Source organism: Heloderma suspectum, chromosome 3 (genome assembly GCF_057233095.1).
Source record: "Heloderma suspectum isolate Gila_16-S chromosome 3, 16-S_ref, whole genome shotgun sequence".
In the NCBI taxonomy this organism is placed as follows: Eukaryota; Metazoa; Chordata; class Lepidosauria; order Squamata; family Helodermatidae; genus Heloderma; species Heloderma suspectum.
The window spans coordinates 73,565,661-73,586,041 of NC_139460.1; the positions used below are offsets into that span (position 1 = coordinate 73,565,661).

General features: G+C 40.9%; 1 protein-coding gene across 1 annotated transcript in view; it reads right to left on the minus strand.

Annotated features, from left to right (window-relative positions):
• The window catches only part of ROBO2 (roundabout guidance receptor 2), a 721,099-nt gene that overhangs the window by 636,156 nt on the left and 64,562 nt on the right, over positions 1–20,381 (minus strand). The window contains exon 2 of the mRNA XM_084843509.1: positions 7,638–7,964. Coding sequence (XP_084699635.1) covers positions 7,638–7,964 — 327 coding nt within the window. The remainder of the gene's footprint in view (positions 1–7,637; positions 7,965–20,381) is intronic.

Consider the following 20,381-nt stretch of genomic DNA (forward strand, 5'->3'; position numbering starts at 1 on the left):
TAGCAGTGGTTCTTGGGACCAGAAGTACTTCCAAGGGCTAGTAGTGCCAATGCTGTAGCATTTGGGTACAGTGCAAGTCACAATTGCACTTATACACTGAACAGCATTTCAGGACCACAGAGGAGTGACATGTAAAACAACTGCCACCGCCACCACAACCCTTCCTCCTTTCTTCTCTCTACTCTTGCTACTGACATAATGCCTGCTTGCAGCTATGGAAAGGGTGGGGAGATTGCTTTTAGAGCAATGCATTTGGGGTGGAGGTGGGGAGCCAGAAACCCTTCTCCAACCCAGATACTGACCTGAGCCAAAAAAGGATTCAAGGGGCTTAAAATGTCACCTCTCTTTTGAAGTACCCTTTTAAGAACTCTAAAATTTAGTCTCTGAGCCAGGCTTAGAAAAACTTCTGTGCATCATTGGGGTACAGGGGGGAGGAGGAACACTAAGAACCCTTCCCTGGGTCAGATATTGATCCAAGCCAGACAAGGCCTCTTTTTTTACAGTGCCCTTTAAGAAGACCAAATGTTAGTTCCTGAGCGAGGCCAGGGTGAACATTTGGAGCGTCACTACTTGCAATGAGCCAGGTAGAGGATTTCTCCCCCCAAATCACTGCAGTTATGTTCTTGTCCGCACCTGGGCTTTCCTATGGATTTATTATTATGTTTTGCCTAGGTACTAGTTTCAATTTCTTCCAAACTCAAGGTAACTCACATTGTTTCTCCTCACTTTTTTACTCCCCGGATTTTCTTCAGGAGAATACACTTAGAATGCACATGTTCTTCTTTGAAAAAATCAAAGCCGGAGATTTGGCAGATACAACTTTCAAGCTTTTGTGACATCAAGATAATGCAGCCTATAGCTATGAAGGTATCTTGCAAACTCAAAGGAAAGTGCCAGTCTATGTTTACCAAAAGTTTTTTCTTCTATATATTTTATATGCAGCTTCATTTAAAATAACAAAAAAATCTGCCATTCCCATCCAAACATAAACCAAACTCGTATTTTTCCTTTGACCAGTCTACTCATCTGAGCAACAACATCGGTGAGCTTATCGCCTTTCATGAATTGAAAAGTCACAAATTGTGATTTGGGGGTCATTAAAGGCACAATCGAATCTGATCCACCCTTGGTACTTGTAAGCCTCCAAACTTGGAGGCTTATGAGAATCCAGTGCAGAGCAGAAGGCACAACATGCTTGCTTCCCGCTCTGCATTTTAACTAGATGGGCGATTTCGCCCATCTAGCAGAGGCTTCAGGGCGGGAAGAAGGCTAGGAATGGCTAGAGATACTTTGTATCTCCACATTCCTAGTTTCCTCCCCTCCCTGCCCTGGAAACATCCCCTTTCACCCCCTAAGAGCTCTCATTTGTGATCTCGTAGCAGTAGCAGTTCTCTCCATACTGGCTGTGAGGGGTCAAGGTAGGAAGCGTGGTTTCCTGGCTCTGAGCTCAGAGCCCTGTCTGAGTAAACCAAAATATCCTATGGAAACCAAAATATCCTATGTCCCCCAGATGCTGTCTAGGGGGCACTGGATTGCTCTCCCCGGTGGACAATCTTACACGACTTTGTTGCTCAGACATTACACTCCCCATGAATAGGTTACTTATGTGAGTAACTATTGGCTAAAATTGTTAAAATTTTGTACAAGTAGAAGCATTTCAAAGCCAATATCTGGGTACTAGCATGTAGTTGGAATTCAGTTTATAATATCCATGCAACCATAGTAACAAAGAATAGCCTGTGTTCAGTGGGCTGATAACAGTTTTAGAAGAATCCACATCCCGGTTACTATTTTGAAAGTATAATGTAAAGTATAGAAAATTGGCGACTGAAAATATCCTCTTATTTGATTTCCCCTCTTCCTATTTTGCATGTAATCTGCATGCTATGTTCTTCAGTTTTATAGATGAAAACCAGAAGTATCTGACATTTCTGAAAAGCAGCAGTTTGAACGTTGTTACAATACATCTATATTTGGAAACAATCCATGCTGTGGTTGCCTGCAAATCACAAATGGTCCTCTTCTTAATTCATTGGACAGGATTTGTGGTTTATATATATAGAGAGAAACCCTAAACAGTAAGATAAAGCTTGATACCTGGTGGAATGTGCCTGACAGCCAAACTACACCTGATGGTGTCACTTGTAGCTGAGGCTGGTCTTTTGTTTTATTCTAGTGCAGGGGTGGGCAATTGTGGCCCTCCACGTGTTTTGGCCTACAATTCCCATCAGCTTTAGCTAGCATAGTAATGGATCATTTGAGTTGTAAGCCAAAACATATAGAGGGCCACAAGTTGCCCACCCCTGCTCTAGTGTAAGTGCATATGGTCCCAATTCAGATCGAGACCACCTTGCTCCAGGAGAGAAGGATTAAGCCTTCCACCTCCCACTATTTGCTTCCTGAAATTCCACATCATGGGGGTGGGGGGTGAAAATAAGAAAAAAGCATCCACTGATACCAATGGAGACCTTTTCATTTGGTTAAACCCCACTCCCCATAGCAAGGAGGGATTTCGGAAAGCAAATGGTGTGTGTGTGTGTGGGGGGAGAAGGTTTAATCCTCCGCTCCCAGAGCATGCTGGTCCTGATCCAAATTAGGCCACACATACTTACACTAGAGTAAAAGAAAAGACATGCCTCAGCTACATGCTACACGAGTAGTGAAACATGTCACTTGGCTCTTAATACCTTTCATTAATGGTGATATAGTAGCAATTCAATCATTTTCAACAGCAGTTAAAGAAAGACAAAACAAGTGGTGCTGACACCACTTTTCTAGTAACATATTATTTCTCTACTGCCAACAGTAATTTAAGGAGATTTTCCCATATACTGCATGCCATGTAATTGTGTACTTATTTGGGAACAAGTCCTACTAAGCTTCACACAGTGATGGCTGGTAGCCAATTTGACTGTTGGGCAGAGAGCAGGTCAGAGGCAGAGCAAGAGGAGGAGCAGTCGTTGAATCCCCAACAGCCAGCAACCGATAAGACATATAGGGAAAACTGAGGAACATGAACATGCAAAGGAGCGGGTGGGGAAATCACACAACCGCACAAAAACACTCCTTTGGAGACCACATTTTCCTGTTCCAGCAAATATAACTCCCATTCTAGAGAGAATTAAGTGACTTTAAGATCATAAGTGCACAGTGGGGGGAGGGGGGGACAGCAGTCACACAATTACAGAAAATCATGATACCATCACTGCTAATGATGATGTCCTATGATAATAGCCTCAGAGCCACACAGCCAAGGCTGGATAAAGGCCATCTGTAGTGACCCCCTACCCTGTCCCTAATACTGAACTCACACATGACATTTGTGTACACACACAGATGCATACAGTAAAAAATGTACAATAATAATGCAGTAAGATTTTTCACTACATATTTTAGTGAAAATCATCTTCCATGCTTTCCTGGAAGCAAAAGACTAGAGATGTAAAATTTCTGGAAATTCTGAGGCCATGGGAAAAAAAATCTTTTTTTTCAGGGGGGGGGGTCAGAAAAAATGGAAATTTTGGAAAAATGGAAAAATAAACTTTTTTTTTTTGCGCTCTTTACAGATCTAAAGTCACTTTGTTGCTTTAAGACAGCCTTCCCCAACTTGGTGCCCTCCAGATATTTTGTACTTCAGCTCCCTCCAGCCTCCAACAGCGTGGTTAATGGTCAGGAATGCTGGGCACTGTCATCCAAAACATCTGGAGGGCACCAGATTGGGGAGAGCTGCTTTAGGAACATAAAGCAGCTTTTCTGTTCCTAAAGTTATTTTATGTATGATTTTGTTTGCTCATTAAATTATTATATTTTAAAACTTTTAAAAGCAAACTCATTAAATTTGTAATTATTGTATGAATAGATTAGAACTAAATTCTTTTCATTAAATAGGTCATAGCCCCCAACTGCATTTCCCTCAACAACAACAAAATGCCCCCACCCTCCTAATCCACTAGCAGACTAGCTAACAACTCTGGACTACATAGTCAGATAGAGCAGCAAATTCTCAGAATAACCAAAATCCATCCTTTTGCACATTGTAACAACAATAGTAATAATAATCCACACAAAAGTACTCCTTTGCAGCCACATCTTTTTGATCTACCCACAACCCATGTTGCACAGAGAAGGAAATGGAATGAAGTGTCTTTGAAATCATGAGCGCCAAGTATGTGGGAAGGCGGAGAGGGGACAATCACCCAACACAGCCCATACAAAAGCACTTCTTTAGACACACATTCTCCTGCTCTGGCAGCAACTCCTGTCACACAGTTAATCAACAGACTTTAAGAACATGAGTGGGAGGGAGAATCCACACATCATCATGAGATGATGGTAATAATAACAATATTAATAATAATAAATCAGAGTCACAAAGAAAAGCAGCCCATGGAACACAGCACGAAGTTCCCAGAACATCCAAAAATCTACTGCTTTGGCTATCCGCCACAAAGCATCCACCAAACCTACATGCCTACTCAAAAGCAACAGTGGTGAGAAGGAGCACAATAAAACAGTCTAGTTTATGCAGCAAACTACATAAACAAAAGAGAGAAAGAAAAGAAAGGATGCAATCCTATGCATGTTTAGACAGAAAAAGACCTACAGTTTTCAGCATGCCTCAGCCAGCATGGTTGCCCAACACACACAGACACACACAAATGTTTTTGGTTTTTTTAAGTGTTGGAAAATACCACATCCTGCACAGTTCTAGAACAGAGGGGGCTTCATTTTCGGAGTGTATTTTCACAGGAGGCGAAGGCTGATGCAGTGAGGAGCAGGAGGGGATGGGAAAGCCCCATTACAGTCTTTGAACCCAAGCCAGTATTATTGATAGGAGCACTTTGTTATTCTTTTATGTTAGAAAGGTCAGTTTGTAATTCAGTTTCATCAATCTTAATAGAGCATCTAACATAAACATACTCTTGTTTAGGCTTAAAGGAAAGACAAAGAGCCTCTTAATTTAAAAGCCTAGGAATCTTCCCTTTAAGACCCAAAGAGTTTAACTGGAAAAATTCAAACTACAAAACTTCAAAGTTATAAAAACATAAAATAATCTACTGTCAGGTAACATGATGCCATTCAAAAACTCTCTATACTTTTAGTATTGGATTTCATGTTCTCTGATCTCTATTTTTATAAAGCTGTCTACAGTGAAATCCAGTTGTTGTTGTTTTTCCCCAAGGACCTTTTTTTATCTGACTTTAGTTCATGCATGACCTACCACCAGATGCAGTGGTTAAAAACTTAACTCGGGAGAGTGCATATATTGTAACTGGAGACTCACAGTAGCCACTGGAGAAGAGATCAGCAATATTAAATATTATAAAGTATACTTTTATTTTAAAAAATCCAGTTGTTCTGGTATGATGACTCAAGATACCAATCTGCATCTTGGTTGTGAGTTTTTCCCCTTAGACCGAAAAACAAGCTATATTCAACTAGATCAAAGAGCTAAATAACTGTGAGTCTATTAACACATGCATTGACAATAAAGGCTATTTTAACTCCTTAAGAACACTGTGATGAAATATTCAAAATAGTAATTATCTTTTTCAGAGATGTATTTTTATACATAATTCTGTAAGTATCCTTTCACCCAACTTCTCTCATTACCCATTCTTTCACCAGCCCAAATTAAATAATCTAGTGCAAAATCAAGGTATTCATTATAACTGGACGTTAAATGAAACTTATCTGAAGCATATATGAAAAAGAAAACGTATCAAAAATACTATGCAACATTACATATGAGAAGTGGATTTTGAACATTTACACTAAGTGTCTGTGGAATTCCTAAAATCTAGTGCACATGAAACATTTCTGTTTGTGTTGAGAAATTTCCTTGATCTATGTTGCAATTTATTGCACAGAGATTGCTCCATGTAGACCAATGCTATGGAGATCACTTAAAGCAACCTCAGCATCTTAACTACAGCTGTGAAAAACATGTCCTTCATTCCATGGATTTCCCCACTTTTATGCCCTATAGTCAATATCACAACACAGAAATACTGCAAAGTGTCCTTGCTTTTAGGAAATTGGATAAACGTTCAGATGTGGATACTTGGATGTGTTTCTCTACTCTTAGATCCCAGGTAGCTTTTACAAGAGTTTGCACAACCAGACAAAGGTTTATATTTCTCACCAAGTAAGCTGGAAGGAATATGACAGAAGATGAGTTTGGACTAACTGTCCACACTAACACAACTACAACATCTGCTTCAGAAGTCAAACCTCCCAAGTTACTGTGGCATTCCTACAAGTAACGATTTCTATAGCCCAGCACTAATTGTGCTGTTTGCTTTCGTACTTATTTGCCACCACATAGTCCAATAATGGGCTCTCAGGCCAGCTTACAAAATATTAAATTTTTAAAAATCAAAGAAAATGAACTCATTAATTAAATAAAAATTAAAACTAAACTTACAATTATTTAAAATAATGTTAGCAATAAAGAAAGTTGCATGGCTTTAGGAAAAGCTCAATTTCAAGAATAATGTATGTCTTAATAGGCTTCACTTTTACATATTTGGGAAAAATTATCTGAAGTCACAGATATGTACATATTAAGTAGTGCTAAAATGTTATCAGATGTCCTTCTTATCTGAATCAACAAGACAATCCAGTTAAGTTTTGAAGTGCTTCTTTCTGTCCTGTATTTCAGCTTTACACTAACAAAAAAAATAATCAACTCTGACGTGAGAGCTGTTTCCATGCCTTCCACTTTAAAGACACTAAACATTTATTAAAATTCTAATACAATGGTACTGAATAGACATAACTATTACCAATGGCAAGCAGAACAAGTTACAGAAGTTAGCTTAAAAGCTCAATCAAATCACTGCTTGTATTCTAACAATTCATTCAATATTGTGAATATTTTTCAAGTTGATCACATCCACGACTCACAACAAATCTACTCCAAGGTAACACGGTGAAATGCCACTGTGCTTAATTCTCCTTTTACACTTAATTGGGTAACAGTTCTTAAGACTATGTGTTATGTGTGTACACTGCACAAATAGAATAATTCTATATTGATCTGCCGTCCTAAAATGGCTATCCCAAAATGCAAGTGGAGGTTATCAAAACATCTATGATGCCTTCGGTGTCAATTTTTTAAAAACCAATTCTTATGTCTTGTCATATGCCACTCCCAAAATGAATTTCGTTCACTGTGTAAACACTGTGAAGTTTCTGAGCCTTACAACAGTGCATGAGAATATGACTGCTCTTGTAGAAGTAATAGATGTCTTGATAAAAAGAGATAGACAAGTGTCTGTATGTTGAATGATGGATACTTTTAACATTAGCTGCAGCAAAACCAACTTTAACTGTATTTTCAAAAAGAAACTATCTGAAGGAAAGATTAGACTTCTTCTGTGCTAGTGCCAATCATGATTATATGCAGCACAAAATAAGCATCTTAGTACAAATCATGCATTATGCATGGTCACTGCTCTGAATAGATATGCATAGAGAGACAGAGGGAGACACTTTCCTTTAAGCATTCCCATATACTTCATATGAAACGACAAGTTAATAGAATGCTTAATAAAAGGTGCATGTATCACTTCTGTGAATCAAAATAACTACAAGATTTTTCAAGAAGTTTGGATAGTGTGGGGGTTACTTACGTGCTACTTCCAGAGATGCATTACGACTCACAGCTTCACCCAGATAGTTCCTTGCAACACACACGTAACTTCCTTCATCCGGTTTACTTCTGCGTCCATGTACAATTCGTAAGAAAAATAAAGATCCACTAGGGAGCAGCATGCGATGTGAGCGGGGATCATCTTTGTCAGTTTCCACACGCTCGCCATCTTTGTACCACTCAATAGTGGGAGTTGGCCTTCCTTCAGCCTTACAGTTCAAAGTTGTTGGCTCTCCTTTAGAAACAATTACATCTGATGGATGTTCTACAATTCGAGGTGGAAAATCTTCCTGACGAAGACGAGATCCTAGTGACAAAGTGCAAGGACATAATCAGCAAGTTACTTTTAAAGCTAAGTAGTTTTCATATCTAAAGCAAACATTTCTTTGACAGAAATAAAACAGGTGCTTCTAAGAATAGTTTAGGCTACAATCCCATAATACTGCCCTGGGAGTTCCATTAAACTCACTGGGCCTTACTTCTGAACAGACATTTATGGGATTGCACTGTTATGTCCCTAAAATGCCACATTTATACCATCATACACATATTCTTGCATACAGTTCACTCCAAACCAGTCAGGTAGCTGTTAACAGGTACAATGGTTTAGAACTAACACTGAAAGTTAGTTCGAAATAGTGCTGAGCCAAAAATGGACCCCACATACACACACACACTTTTGCACACACTATTCATCTCCTATGAAACTGGGGTGGTAGCAGGCATTCTTGGAAAGTTCCAGGAAGGTTGGGAGAAATTTTCGGGGCGGGGGGAGCATGTGTCGTTGCTTGCCATGATAGTTACAGGCAGCAGAGGGTTGCAGTATTTGCAATGTCAATAAAAAGCTTTGCTACTGCTTTAAGTGGAGATGGAGCTGCAATAAACAGTAGCAGCCTAGCCATGTTCCTAGTTGAGAATGGCCCACTGAAAATAACACTAAATCATGACGTAGCATTGTTCATAGGCACAATCTTGGTTTTAAAAAAAGGCTGCTTCCAGTTCAAAGTAACATGTTTATGTATAAACTCGGTTCCAAGGAAAACAAAGCACAAAGCAACCATAAATGGAAGATTATACAAGCCACATACCACTTTTCCAACATTTGTAGGCAGGGGAGCAGTGACAGGGGAGGGGGAAATGAGGGCATTGCCCCCCCCCAATGATAATTATCCTCCCTAAATGAATTTTTTCTTCAGTCCCCAAATTTCTAGCATTGCAGCAACTTAAAATTTCACTTGTGCTTTTATAATACAGTTTAGGCATCCAAAGAGAGGTGGGACGGCAAAGTTACCAAGGGAATGCAAACACAGCAAATATTTGGTCTCTGTATCAGTATTAGATGGTTTTTAGTTACGACACAGTACAATGAGAATTACATGTGAGTAACTGTAAAATGAAGTAGGAATATGTATGTTGAGAGAAATAAGATTAATCCATGCACCCAAAGTTGGGGCAAAAAAACCCAAACTGGAACATTACTACAGAAAGACAGCAGGAAATGAAGAGACACGACTGGAGTTAATTTGGCCCATTCAGATGGATAGGTGTGAAGTCCATCCAACAAATCTTGTTGGATGGAGTTTGCAACTGGAGGAAGGAAATGCGGGAAGGGCAGTATTGTTAGGCACTACAGAGCAACTCCCCCTCCCGTGTAGTGCTCAGCCAGCCTCTAGGTGGTGGGTATTATTAGTGCATCTGGTGGATAAGCCTAGGCTTTGGGGCCTACACTGTGCAGCAGCCTAGCCTAGTCCAGGGCAGGACCTGAGAAGAAGCACGGAGGTAGGTGAGCTGGCTCTCCAAGGCCCAGGAAGCCTAATGAGAACCTTATTACCTTAGCCCAAGCAATGAGGAGCTGGGACATTGTGTGTGCAGGTTTGTGGGAGCATTTCTTTTTTAGTTCGTTAAAAAAAAAAAAAAGTTGAAAAATATATCCTTTCAAGCTGGTTCAATTTCAAAATGGTTTTGAAGAGTATAATGTGGCTAGAGTCTTAGTTGCAACAGTTTTAGACTGTTCAGATCATTTGCTCCACCCAGCTATGCAAATTATTATTATAATTCACCTTATTTAACTTTTCTCACATGAACTTATGTACTACCAAAATAGGGTATGTGCGATTTGCTGGTTCAGGCGTCCGAAGCAGCGCGAGCTGCCTGGCCCAGGGCCTTTCAGTAGAACAGAGACTGTGTGCTTGTACAGTTAATTCTAGCACCTGTAGTTCAGACAGACATATAGTTCCTATGTGACAAGCTGTCAAGCATTTCCTTATGACAAGTGATGTTTATAGGTATTAAATTAATTTTTAAAGTGAAACTGCTTAACTGCTTTCCTGGACTGGCAAAGGAGACCAGGGTAGTTAGTTTTGGGAAGCTGAACTCACAGTTGTGGGGCAACTGAAGCCGAGTAGAAAACAGCCAGAATGTGCATTGCTCACAAATTCCACTTTAGAGAGTCTTTCCACCGAGGCAGATTGCTGCATGTGTTATATTGCACTGGTGGCAACAGAATACAGGACTATATGGAATGATCCTGTGTTCTGTTATTTTTTTAAATTAAAAAATAAAATTAACTAAAATTGTTAAACTGTTAAAATTGATACAGCCAGCAAATGCTATTTTGCAGTTATTTGCAGTGGATATTTCTAGGGATGCAGGAGAAATTCGAGATGGATTAAAATGAGCTCGGATTTTTAAGAATCCAACCTGAGGAATCCGCTGTGGAGCTACCCTCTCAGGCCCTGCGGAGTCCGTGGACTTTTGGATGATTTTTTTACTTTCCCAAAATTTATGCATATAACTCCGTAGAAAAATACGTAAGTTTCTGCTGAGGAAACATAGAATGGAATAGGGTACAATACACTAAATGTTACATGCTGGGATAAATTATGTAAATACTTACGTAAATACATAAGTATGTGGGCAGATAATGGAACGAAAGGCACCTGACAGTCCACAAAACACACATGGAGCGGATTTTACACAGTCTGTACATCCCTAGATATTTCCCAGGCCCTTGATATCATAGCAGCAGTTTCAGAAGAAATTACATCACTGCAAAATGATGGCAGTTTTCAAAGCATTCTTGAAGAAGCAAGAATGAAAGCTATAGATAAAGAAGACCATTCAGATCATGCAAATGCAGTAAGACCAATGCCAAAGAGGGTTTGTAAATCTAGCTCTCGCCTGGGAAGGGAGTTCCAGAGCCGTGGGGCAGCCACCGAGAAGGCCCTCTCCCACATTCCCACCAGGCGTGCCTGTGATGGTGGCAGGATGGCAAGAAGGGCTTCCCCTGAAGATCTCAGGGCACAAGTAGGCTCATAGGGGAGAATACGGTCTTTCAGATAACCTGGACCCAAAACGTATAGGGCTTTATAGGACATGACCAGCACTTTGAATTGTGCCCGGAAACAGACTGGGAGCCAGCAAAGCTGTTTTAACAGGGTAGTTGTATGCACTCTGTAACCAGCCCCAGTCAGCAGTCTGGCAGCAGCTCTTTGAACCAGCTGAAGTTTCCGAACACACTTCTGAGGCAGCCCCACATAGAGTGCGTTACAGTACTCCAAACAGGATGTAACCAAGGCATGTGTTACTGTGGCCAAGTCAGACATCTCAAGGAACGGGCGCAGCTGGCGCACTAGCTTTAACTGTGCAAATGCACTCCTGGCCACCACCAAAATCTGAGCATCCAGGCTCACAGCTGAATCCAGAAGTAAACCCAAGATGCGAACCTTCAGGGGGAGTGTAACCCCATCCAGCACAAGCTGGATCCGTATTCCCTGATCTACCTTTCAACTGACCAGGAGCACCTCTGTCTTGTCTGGATTAAGCTTCTATTTGTTTGCCCTCATCCAGTCCATTACTGCCAACAGACACCGGTTCAGCACCCCAACAGCTTCCTTGGAATTAGATGGAAAGGAAAAGTAGAGTTGGGTGTCATCAGCGTACTGGTGACATGGAACCCCAAAACTCCAGATAACCTCTCCCAGTGGTTTCATGTATATGTTAAATAGCATGGGGGACAAAACATAACCCTGAGGGACTCCACAAGCCAATGGTCAAGGAACTGAACGGAAGTCCCCCAGAACCACCTTCTGGGTCTGCCCCTCCAAGAAGGAATGGAGCCACTATAAAACAGTGCCTCCAAGTCCCATCCCAGAGAGTTTAGTTTACACAACTACTTTGCATGTGGAAAATATTGTATTTTAAATTATTTGCTTTTTTGTAGACTTCACAAGTCATAATTCCCAATTAAAATGCATAAAACTGGGGTTTATTTTTGTCATTAGCTATGAAAACTTTTTCTCCAGAAACCTCTTTTATAATGACCACCACCCAACCTTTTTGCCCCCCACCCATTTTTGTCTCTGTGCACCGAATGGAAATTGCCTCGCTACACCCCTGTTTGCAAGAAACCTTATTCATAATCTGTTACCTCTTCTTCAGAGTATGCTTCTTTCTACAAAATAAGAATCTTTCCACATCCCTATCTTGTATACACAATACAAACAAAACATACAATTGCTTGATTTACAGGGCAATCCTGCTTACTTGGATGCAAGTCCCACCAAACTCAATTGAGATGCTAAGGGAGCAATCCTATGGCCGCTAGTCAATTGCTAGAAGGCCATAGGACATCTTGTTTTCTGGGAACTGACCTCGGAGCCCACACTCCGAGGTTGGCTCCCGGAGAAATGACCTTCCCCCCCTTCGGTGCTACCTCGCAGGCAGCACAGAGAAGCCCCGTGCTCTGCGCTCACAAGAAGTGTGAGCTCTGCGAAGTGGCCGAAACAGGGTGTTCTGGGGGGCATTCCGGGGTGGGGAAGGTGGAAATGCCGGTAGGACATATCCAATGTGTCGGCCAGCAGCCTCCTCCCCCACTCCGCTGTCTAGCCGAAAATGCAGGGCAGGAAGAGCGCAGAGGGAACGATTCCCTCCATGCTTCTCCTGCCCTGCATTGGATAGGTGGTCGCCTCCGAGTTCGGAGGTGGCTACCTATTTGCATAGGATTGCACCTTGTGTGTTTGGGATTGTAGCCTTTTAGATGAATATCAGAGGCTCTAGAAGAACAACATTTGTACCACTACTAGCAATATTTTTATTGCTATCTCCAAGGCAGCAGTAAAGCTGCATCTGAAGCCTACTGAAGTTCCAATTCTTGTGCCAAATTCTATGCACCTCTTTTTTTTATTAGAAAAAAACCCATTAGAACCATCTCAGCAGCTTACTACTACTATCCCTTTTCACACATCTTCCTGGCTTCTTCAAATCACTAGCAAACTGTAGTTTGAAAAAACCACAATCCTTCCAAATGAGGAATACAACCCACTGCCAAAGTTTTCCTTTAAATTTAATTTACCTTCAAGTTTCATGAGTAAGAGGAGAAATTAATTACTACAACAGTCAGATACTTCTGTACTTAGTCTTTCATGACAATATGGCTTGGTAGGGATAATAATGAAAAGGGACTTCTGATTATACTGAATGAGAACCATGATACTCTGATTATAATCTCATATTTTTAACAAGAGAGCAGCCGGGATTTCTATATTCAAAAGCTTTCTCTTTATCCTGTTGTCAACAGACTTTATTATGTTAGTCCAAACTGCAAATACCTAACTTGGAACTTTCTTTTCTTGTTCTTAATTTCAAACACAATTGTTGTGCAAAAGATCATAGATTTCTTTCCTTGCCAGATTAATTCCCTATTCATGTAAGCATTATACTGTAGGCAAAACCGTACTGGAAAAACTATGTATTTCTATCCATACTTCTTTCACATATTTCCCCTTACCTATGATAACCTAACCCACATGGTTCTTTTACCTGATGTTTATATTATTTGGTATGAATACTATACTAGATGCAAGATAATTATTTCTGTAGAACATGATACCTGTTAACATAAAAAGGAATAGACCCTAGATCCTGAGATCTCCCTTGACAAGAAGAACTCTCCTTATCTTGATCCTGTTTCAATTTTTTTCTCCTAGTTGCATATACTTTTAGTACAGCTTGCTATATGCCTTGTGCTAACAAATCAGAAATCACAGAACACTTGTCTGACCTGAGGAGTAAATTAACTACATGAGAAGGCATAAAGAATTACAAATCCTACACATCCTTGAAAGAAATGCCCACGTCAGTTAAGGATGAGACCTACAAGGCCTCTCCTGTCTCTTATCAAATATTAGCTGCCTCCTGTTTCTCTTTCAGTCAATTCAGAATTGACCCAAAGGCAGGCTCCCATCACTAATAAAAATGAGGTAAGTACTCCACCAGAACAATTCTGTGATTTCCATGACAAGTATTTGTTAGATATCAGAATAATTCAACTGAGGGGAAAAATGTATTTAATTGAAACATTTAGCTTGTGCCATTACCATGGAGATTTTCCAGTACATTTTTGTCAAACTACTGACAGCTCAAAGATTTTGTATATGCTGCATAACACCCAATAACATCTAGATTTAAGTTTCAAATTTATTTACAGTCATATTTATTTACAGCAATGTGACATGAGATGCATGCACTACGTGGTCAAAGTATCCAAGGCTAAGTAAAAAAAGAAAATTACATGAAAAATTATCTTCCTACACCTACTCCCACTCTCCCAGGCAGGGAGAATAACTGCACTTGAGGTGTCTACTTATAAAAGGCTAGAAAGCCTTATTTAAGGGCAGTACCTTCCTCCCCTTCATGGATCACTGCCTTGTTGTGGTGAAGGGGCTTGCGTAACTCAGTGAAGCCATGAGCTATGCCATGCGGGGCCACCCAAGATGGACAGGACATGGCGGAGAGTTCTGACAAAATGTGATCCATTGGAGAAGGAAATGGCAACCCACTCCAGTATTCTTGCCAAGAAAACCCCATGGAACGTATCACAAGGCTAAAAGATATGATGCCAGAAGATGAGCCCCTCAGGTCAGAGGGTGTCCAGTATACTACTGGGGAAGAGCAGAAGGTATTTCCAAGTAGCGCCAGAATGAGTGAAGCGGCTGGGCCAAAGCCGAAAGGACACTCAGCTGTGGATGTGTCTGGTGGTGAAAAGAAAGTCTGATGTTGTAAAGAACAATATTGCTTAGGAAACTGGAATGTAAGTTCAATGAATCAAGGTAAGCTGGAGGTGGTCAAACATGAGATGGCAAGATTCAACATCGACATCTTGGGAATTGGCTGTCAGGGTGGAAACTGAGCCCACAGAACCCCTGAGCAGTTCTGATTCTGAGGAGGAACAGCAATCCGTGAGAGAGGAGCCCGCTCATCCCTCACAGACACAGCAGCTGGCAGAGATTCCTCCTGCCAGCATTCCTGAGATAGATAGTGACCCTGGCAGTGAGAGAGTGCAGGAGGGGGGCTTACTAGACGCTCGACGCAGACTCAGGGAGTGACGAGCAATGGAGGGCACGGAAAGGAGGCGTAGCGCCTGTTTGGCACGCAAGCACGGTCGCGTCCCGTGAACCCAAGGGAGAGAGGGAGGAACTCTCCCTAGCCCATAAGTTCAGGGTCTGCAAGTGATTCTCCTTCAAACGGGGACCAACTGCCTAACCCGGAGCATAGGCTACTCTGCTGTTCATTGTTTAGTTGCTGGTGATTAGCATCTGAAAGAGTCATTAAGTTGTAAAAGGATTAAAGCCTTGAAAAGAATCCTTTTGTCTGTGTCTTGAGTTGGCTATTGGAGTAGACTGAAAGAGGCCGCTAGGGGGCTCCTGACATCAGCGAACTAAAATGGACAAGCATGGGTGAATTTAACAAAGACTAATAGAGTTTTAACCTTTTAGACAAAGGCTAATAGAGTTTTGCCAAGAGAACACGCTGATCATAGCAAACACTCTTTTCCAACAGCACAAGAGGCGACTCTACACATGGGCATCACCAGATGGTCAATATCGAAATCAGATTGAGTATGTACTTTGCAGCCAAAGATGGAGAAGCTCTATACAGTCAGTAAAAACAAGATCTGGAGCTGACTGTGGCTCAGATCATGAGCTTCTTATTGCAAAATTTCTGCTTAAATTGAAGAACGTAGGGAAAACCACTAAGCCATTCAGGTATGACCTAAATCATATCCCTTATAAATATAGAGTGGAGGTGTTGAATAGATTTAAGGGATTATTATTATTATTATTATTTATTTATCATATGGCACATCTGCATTGCATTACAATAAAAACACAGAGCATAATAAATATGAAATGTAAAATATAAAATATAGACAGGAATATTACAGACGTATGTCTAGGTTACAGATATAGTTTTTTACTTCAGTTGTCACAGCCAGGAAATCAGAAAAGTCTCCACTGTAGGCTCGGTTTTGACACTCTGTCACTATATGTTGGATAGTTTGTTTTTCAGTCCCACAATCACAATTTGATGAATTGTGCCCTTTATAAATTTTGCCCCATTTATACAGGGCATCTGCACATCTACCATGACCCATGCGAATTTGGTTCAAGGTTGTCCATATCGCACGGGGCTGGTCAAATCCAGGTGGTTTTTCCAAGATTCAGGGCAAGCTTCGGCATTGTGAAGGGCAGTTTCCTAGCCAATGTTGTTTCCATGTGTTGTGGATAATGAAATCATCTTCTAGAAGAGCTTTAGTAGATTAGATCTGATAGACAGAGTGCCTGAGGAATTATGGTCGGAGGTTCGTAACATTGTACAGGAGGCAGCAACTAAAACCATCCCAAAGAAAAAGAAATACAAGAAAGAAAAGTGGCTGTCTGATGAGGCTTTACAAGTAGCTGAGGAAAGAAGGGAAGTGAAAAGCAAGGGAGAAAAGGGAAGAGACAAGAAGGACTTCTTAAATGAACAATGCAACGAAATCGAGGAAAACAACAGAATGGGAAAGACTAGAGATCTCTTCAAGAAAATCGAAGATATCAAGGGAATGTTTTGTGCAAAGACGGGCATGATAAAGGACAAAGAAGGCAGGGATCTAACAGAAGCAGATGAGATTAAGAAGAGGTGGGAAGAGTACACAGAAGAACTATACAAGAAAGATCTTAATGTCCCTGATGGCCATGACAGTGCAGTCACTGAACTTGAGCTGGACATCCTAGGGAGTGAAGTCAAGTGGGCCTTAGGAAGCATTACTAACAACAAAGCTAGTGGAGAAGATAGTATTCAAGTTTCTATTTTAAATAGGAGCTATTTAAAATCCTAAAAGATGATGCTGTTAAAGTGCTGCACTCAATATGCCAACAAATTTGGAACACTCAACAGTGGCCACAAGACTGGAAAAGGTCAGTTTACGTTCCAATGCCAAAGAAGGGCAATGCCAAAGAATGTTCAAACTACTGTACAATTGTGTTCATTTCACACGCTAGCAAGGTTATGCTCAAAATCCTACAAGCTAGGCTTCAGCAGTATGTGAACCGAGAACTACCGGAAGTACAAGTGGGGTTTCGAAGAGGCAGAGGAACTAGAGATCAAATCGCCAACATTCGCTGGATCATGGAGAAAGCAAGAGAATTCCAGAAAAACGTCTATTTCTGCTTCATTGACTATACTAAAGCCTTTGATTGTGTGGATCACAACAAACTGTGGCAAATTCTGAAGAGATGGGAGTACCAGACCACCTTACCTGTCTCCTGAGAAACCTGTATGAGGGTCAAGAAGCAACAGTAAAAACCAGACATGGAACAACCGACTGGTTCAAATTTGGAAAAGGAGGACGACAAGGCTGTATATTGTCACCCTGCTTATTTAACTTATATGCAGAGTACATCATGAGAAACGCCGGGTTGGATGAATCACAAGTTGGAATTAAGATTGCTGGGGGAATTATCAACAACCTCAGATACGCAAACGATACCACCCTAATGGCAGAAAGTGAAGACGATCTAAAAAGCCTCTTGTTGAGGGTGAAAGTGGAGAGTGCAAAAGCTGGTTTGAAACTCAACATTAAAAAAACGAAGATCATGGCATCTGGCCCCATCACTTCGTAGCATATAGAAGGGGAAGAAATGGAAGCAGTGACAGATTTTATTTTCTTGGGCTCCAAGATCACCGCAGATGGTGGATTGTAGCCATGGAATTAAAAGATGCTTGCTCCTTAGGAAGAAAGCTATGGCAAACCTAGACAGCATAGTAAGAAGCAGAGACATCACCTTGCCGACAAAGCTTCGTTAAATCTAAGCTATGGTTTTCCCGGTAGCAACGTATGGCTGTGAGAGCTGGATAATAAGGAAGGCTGAGCGCCGAAGAATTGATGCTTTCAAACTGTGGTGCTGGAGAAGTCTCTTAAGAGTCCCCTGGACTGCAAAAAGGTCAAATCAATCAATCCTAAAGGAAATCAATGCTGACTGTTCATTGGAAGGACAAATACTGAAGCTGAAGTTCAAATATTTTGGCCACCTAATGCGAAGAGAAAACTCACTGGAAAAGACCCCATGCTGGGAAAGATTGAAGGCAAAAGGAGAAGGGGACGGCAAAGGATGAGATGATTAGATAGCATCACCGATGCAATGAACATGAACTTCAGCACACCCCAGGAGAGAGTGGAGGACAGGAAGGCCTGGCGTGCTATGGTCCATGGGGTCACAAAGAGTTGGACACAACTTAACAACTGAACAACAACAACAACACCCCTTCCATGTATTTTGGACTGTTGCACAAGATGGAAGACCATGCAGATCCTATCACAGGGTAATGGCAAAAACCTGTAAATTGGTCCAACATACAGAGGACATTAATCTACTCTAAGGGAGAAATATTAGATTGCTAGTATTGGACCTACTCCAAATCACCTAAAATATTTCTAACGTTATTAAAAAAACTAAGAATCATATTTTTATTGATAGTTGAATTATGTCTTGTCCATATCTTCTTGCTGACTCAGGGTTAACATAACCTGTGCAATTTACTGTAAGGTACATGTAACATGATATGAATGCCCTAGCTTTTGCTAACCTATTCTCAATCAAGACTCATATTTGAAAGGAATGAAAATTGTGGCACTCTTCTTATCACACTTTTGCAAGATATTCCAAAAGAAAAACCCAACACCCTCACACATCTTTGTACAAGCAAAAAGCTGCACCTACACATGGAAGTAGTAAGATTTCACATGTAAATACAACAAGAAATTGAGATAATGTTTTAACACTTCATTCATAACTTACTCTTGCAAACTGAACTGTAAACTGTTCTCAATCGGTTTTACAAATGAATGAAAACAACCACACTATCTTGTGTTAAACAATACATGTATATTGCAGATAGAGACAATGCAAACCACTGTGCATCTTGCCAATCCAAATGCTTAACCTTTATCAAAGAAAAAATAATATTTATCATGCTAAAAAAAAACCCACTTCATGCATTTGTAGTTCATTTGACAAAAGTTTATTTGATTTATTAATCTTCTCCTTCTTGGTAGTCACTTCTGAAAGCCAGAGATTAGTTGTATGTTAACAGCACTAAAACAAGCAGGCTAAGGTGACTGCCAATTTACATCCCTTTACCCCTCATAAAAGCATGCTAATTTGTGCCAATAGCATTATCTCAAAGGCAGAAAGGATGTTTATAAATTATTTTATTAATGAGAGTCATGCATCTTAACATCCAACAAATATCCATGTTTGTTCAAGTATGCAGCACAATTATATTTTTAGGAGTCACACGCAGTACTGTAGTGGGAAATTCAGAAGTGCAGGGTCCCTTCATGACAATCACAGCCATGCCCCCTTCTAAGATTATACAACCTTGTAAGATATACAGCCTTCAACTGGGATCCAAAAACAGTGCAGCTGAGAGTAAGGCAGGGGTATTTCAATTGGACGTCTGAGAAAAAATGCAGGGGTGTTAAAATCTTTTTCACTGACCCACTCACTCAAACACAAACATTTTAGGTTTTCAAAATATGATGCTCTATGGAAGCTTCACCCTCTCAATTCAGCTCTCATGGACAGATCCCTTCTCCTTTAAACAGCCCCCTTGCACACTCCCGTAATGCCCCAACATTACCCATTAGCCTTCCCTAAGCTCCTTCATTATATCTCTCCCCTCCCCCAACAGAAACATCCACACACCCAGCTGGATTGAACTACACACACACACACACACACACACACACACACACCTTCTTTCTCCCCTCCCCCCACCTGATTTTGTTTTCCGTTTCCCTTCCCTCCACCAGGGTCTGTTTGCCAGGTACATGCCAACCTTGTACCAAAAATTGGAGCTGACAGAGCAGGTTGCATTTGGCAATTCCACTTACTGTAGAAATTAATGTTCAAGAACTAACACTGCACTCCAATGTGTGTTTATTTCGAATTAAATTTACAGAGATCTTGGGAAGGCAGCTAAGGCTGCAGTCCTATGCACACCTACCTGGGAGAAAGCCCAATTGGCAATTACACATAGTGGGACTGACTTCTGAGCAAACATACATAGGATTGTGTGATAAATCCTAAAAACTGGCAGAAACCAGCTCTTACAATGAATATTAATAATTCAATAGCTGAACAAGACATCATCTTGCTTCTCATTTGCACCACCCATCTGCCTCCATCTTTTTCATGTTCATCAAGATATGAAACTTTTCCATAAAATGTATCCACCCCCCACCCCCCACTGTAAAGCACAAAAAGGCACCAATCCTAAACACACTTACTGAGGGAGCTGGTATATTGTTGTGGCCCTGTTCTCCTTTCCTGCCCTGGAACTGTGGGAGTGGGATAGGATGGTGCTCTAGCTGGCTCTGGCTGCTGGTACTGGGGTATAG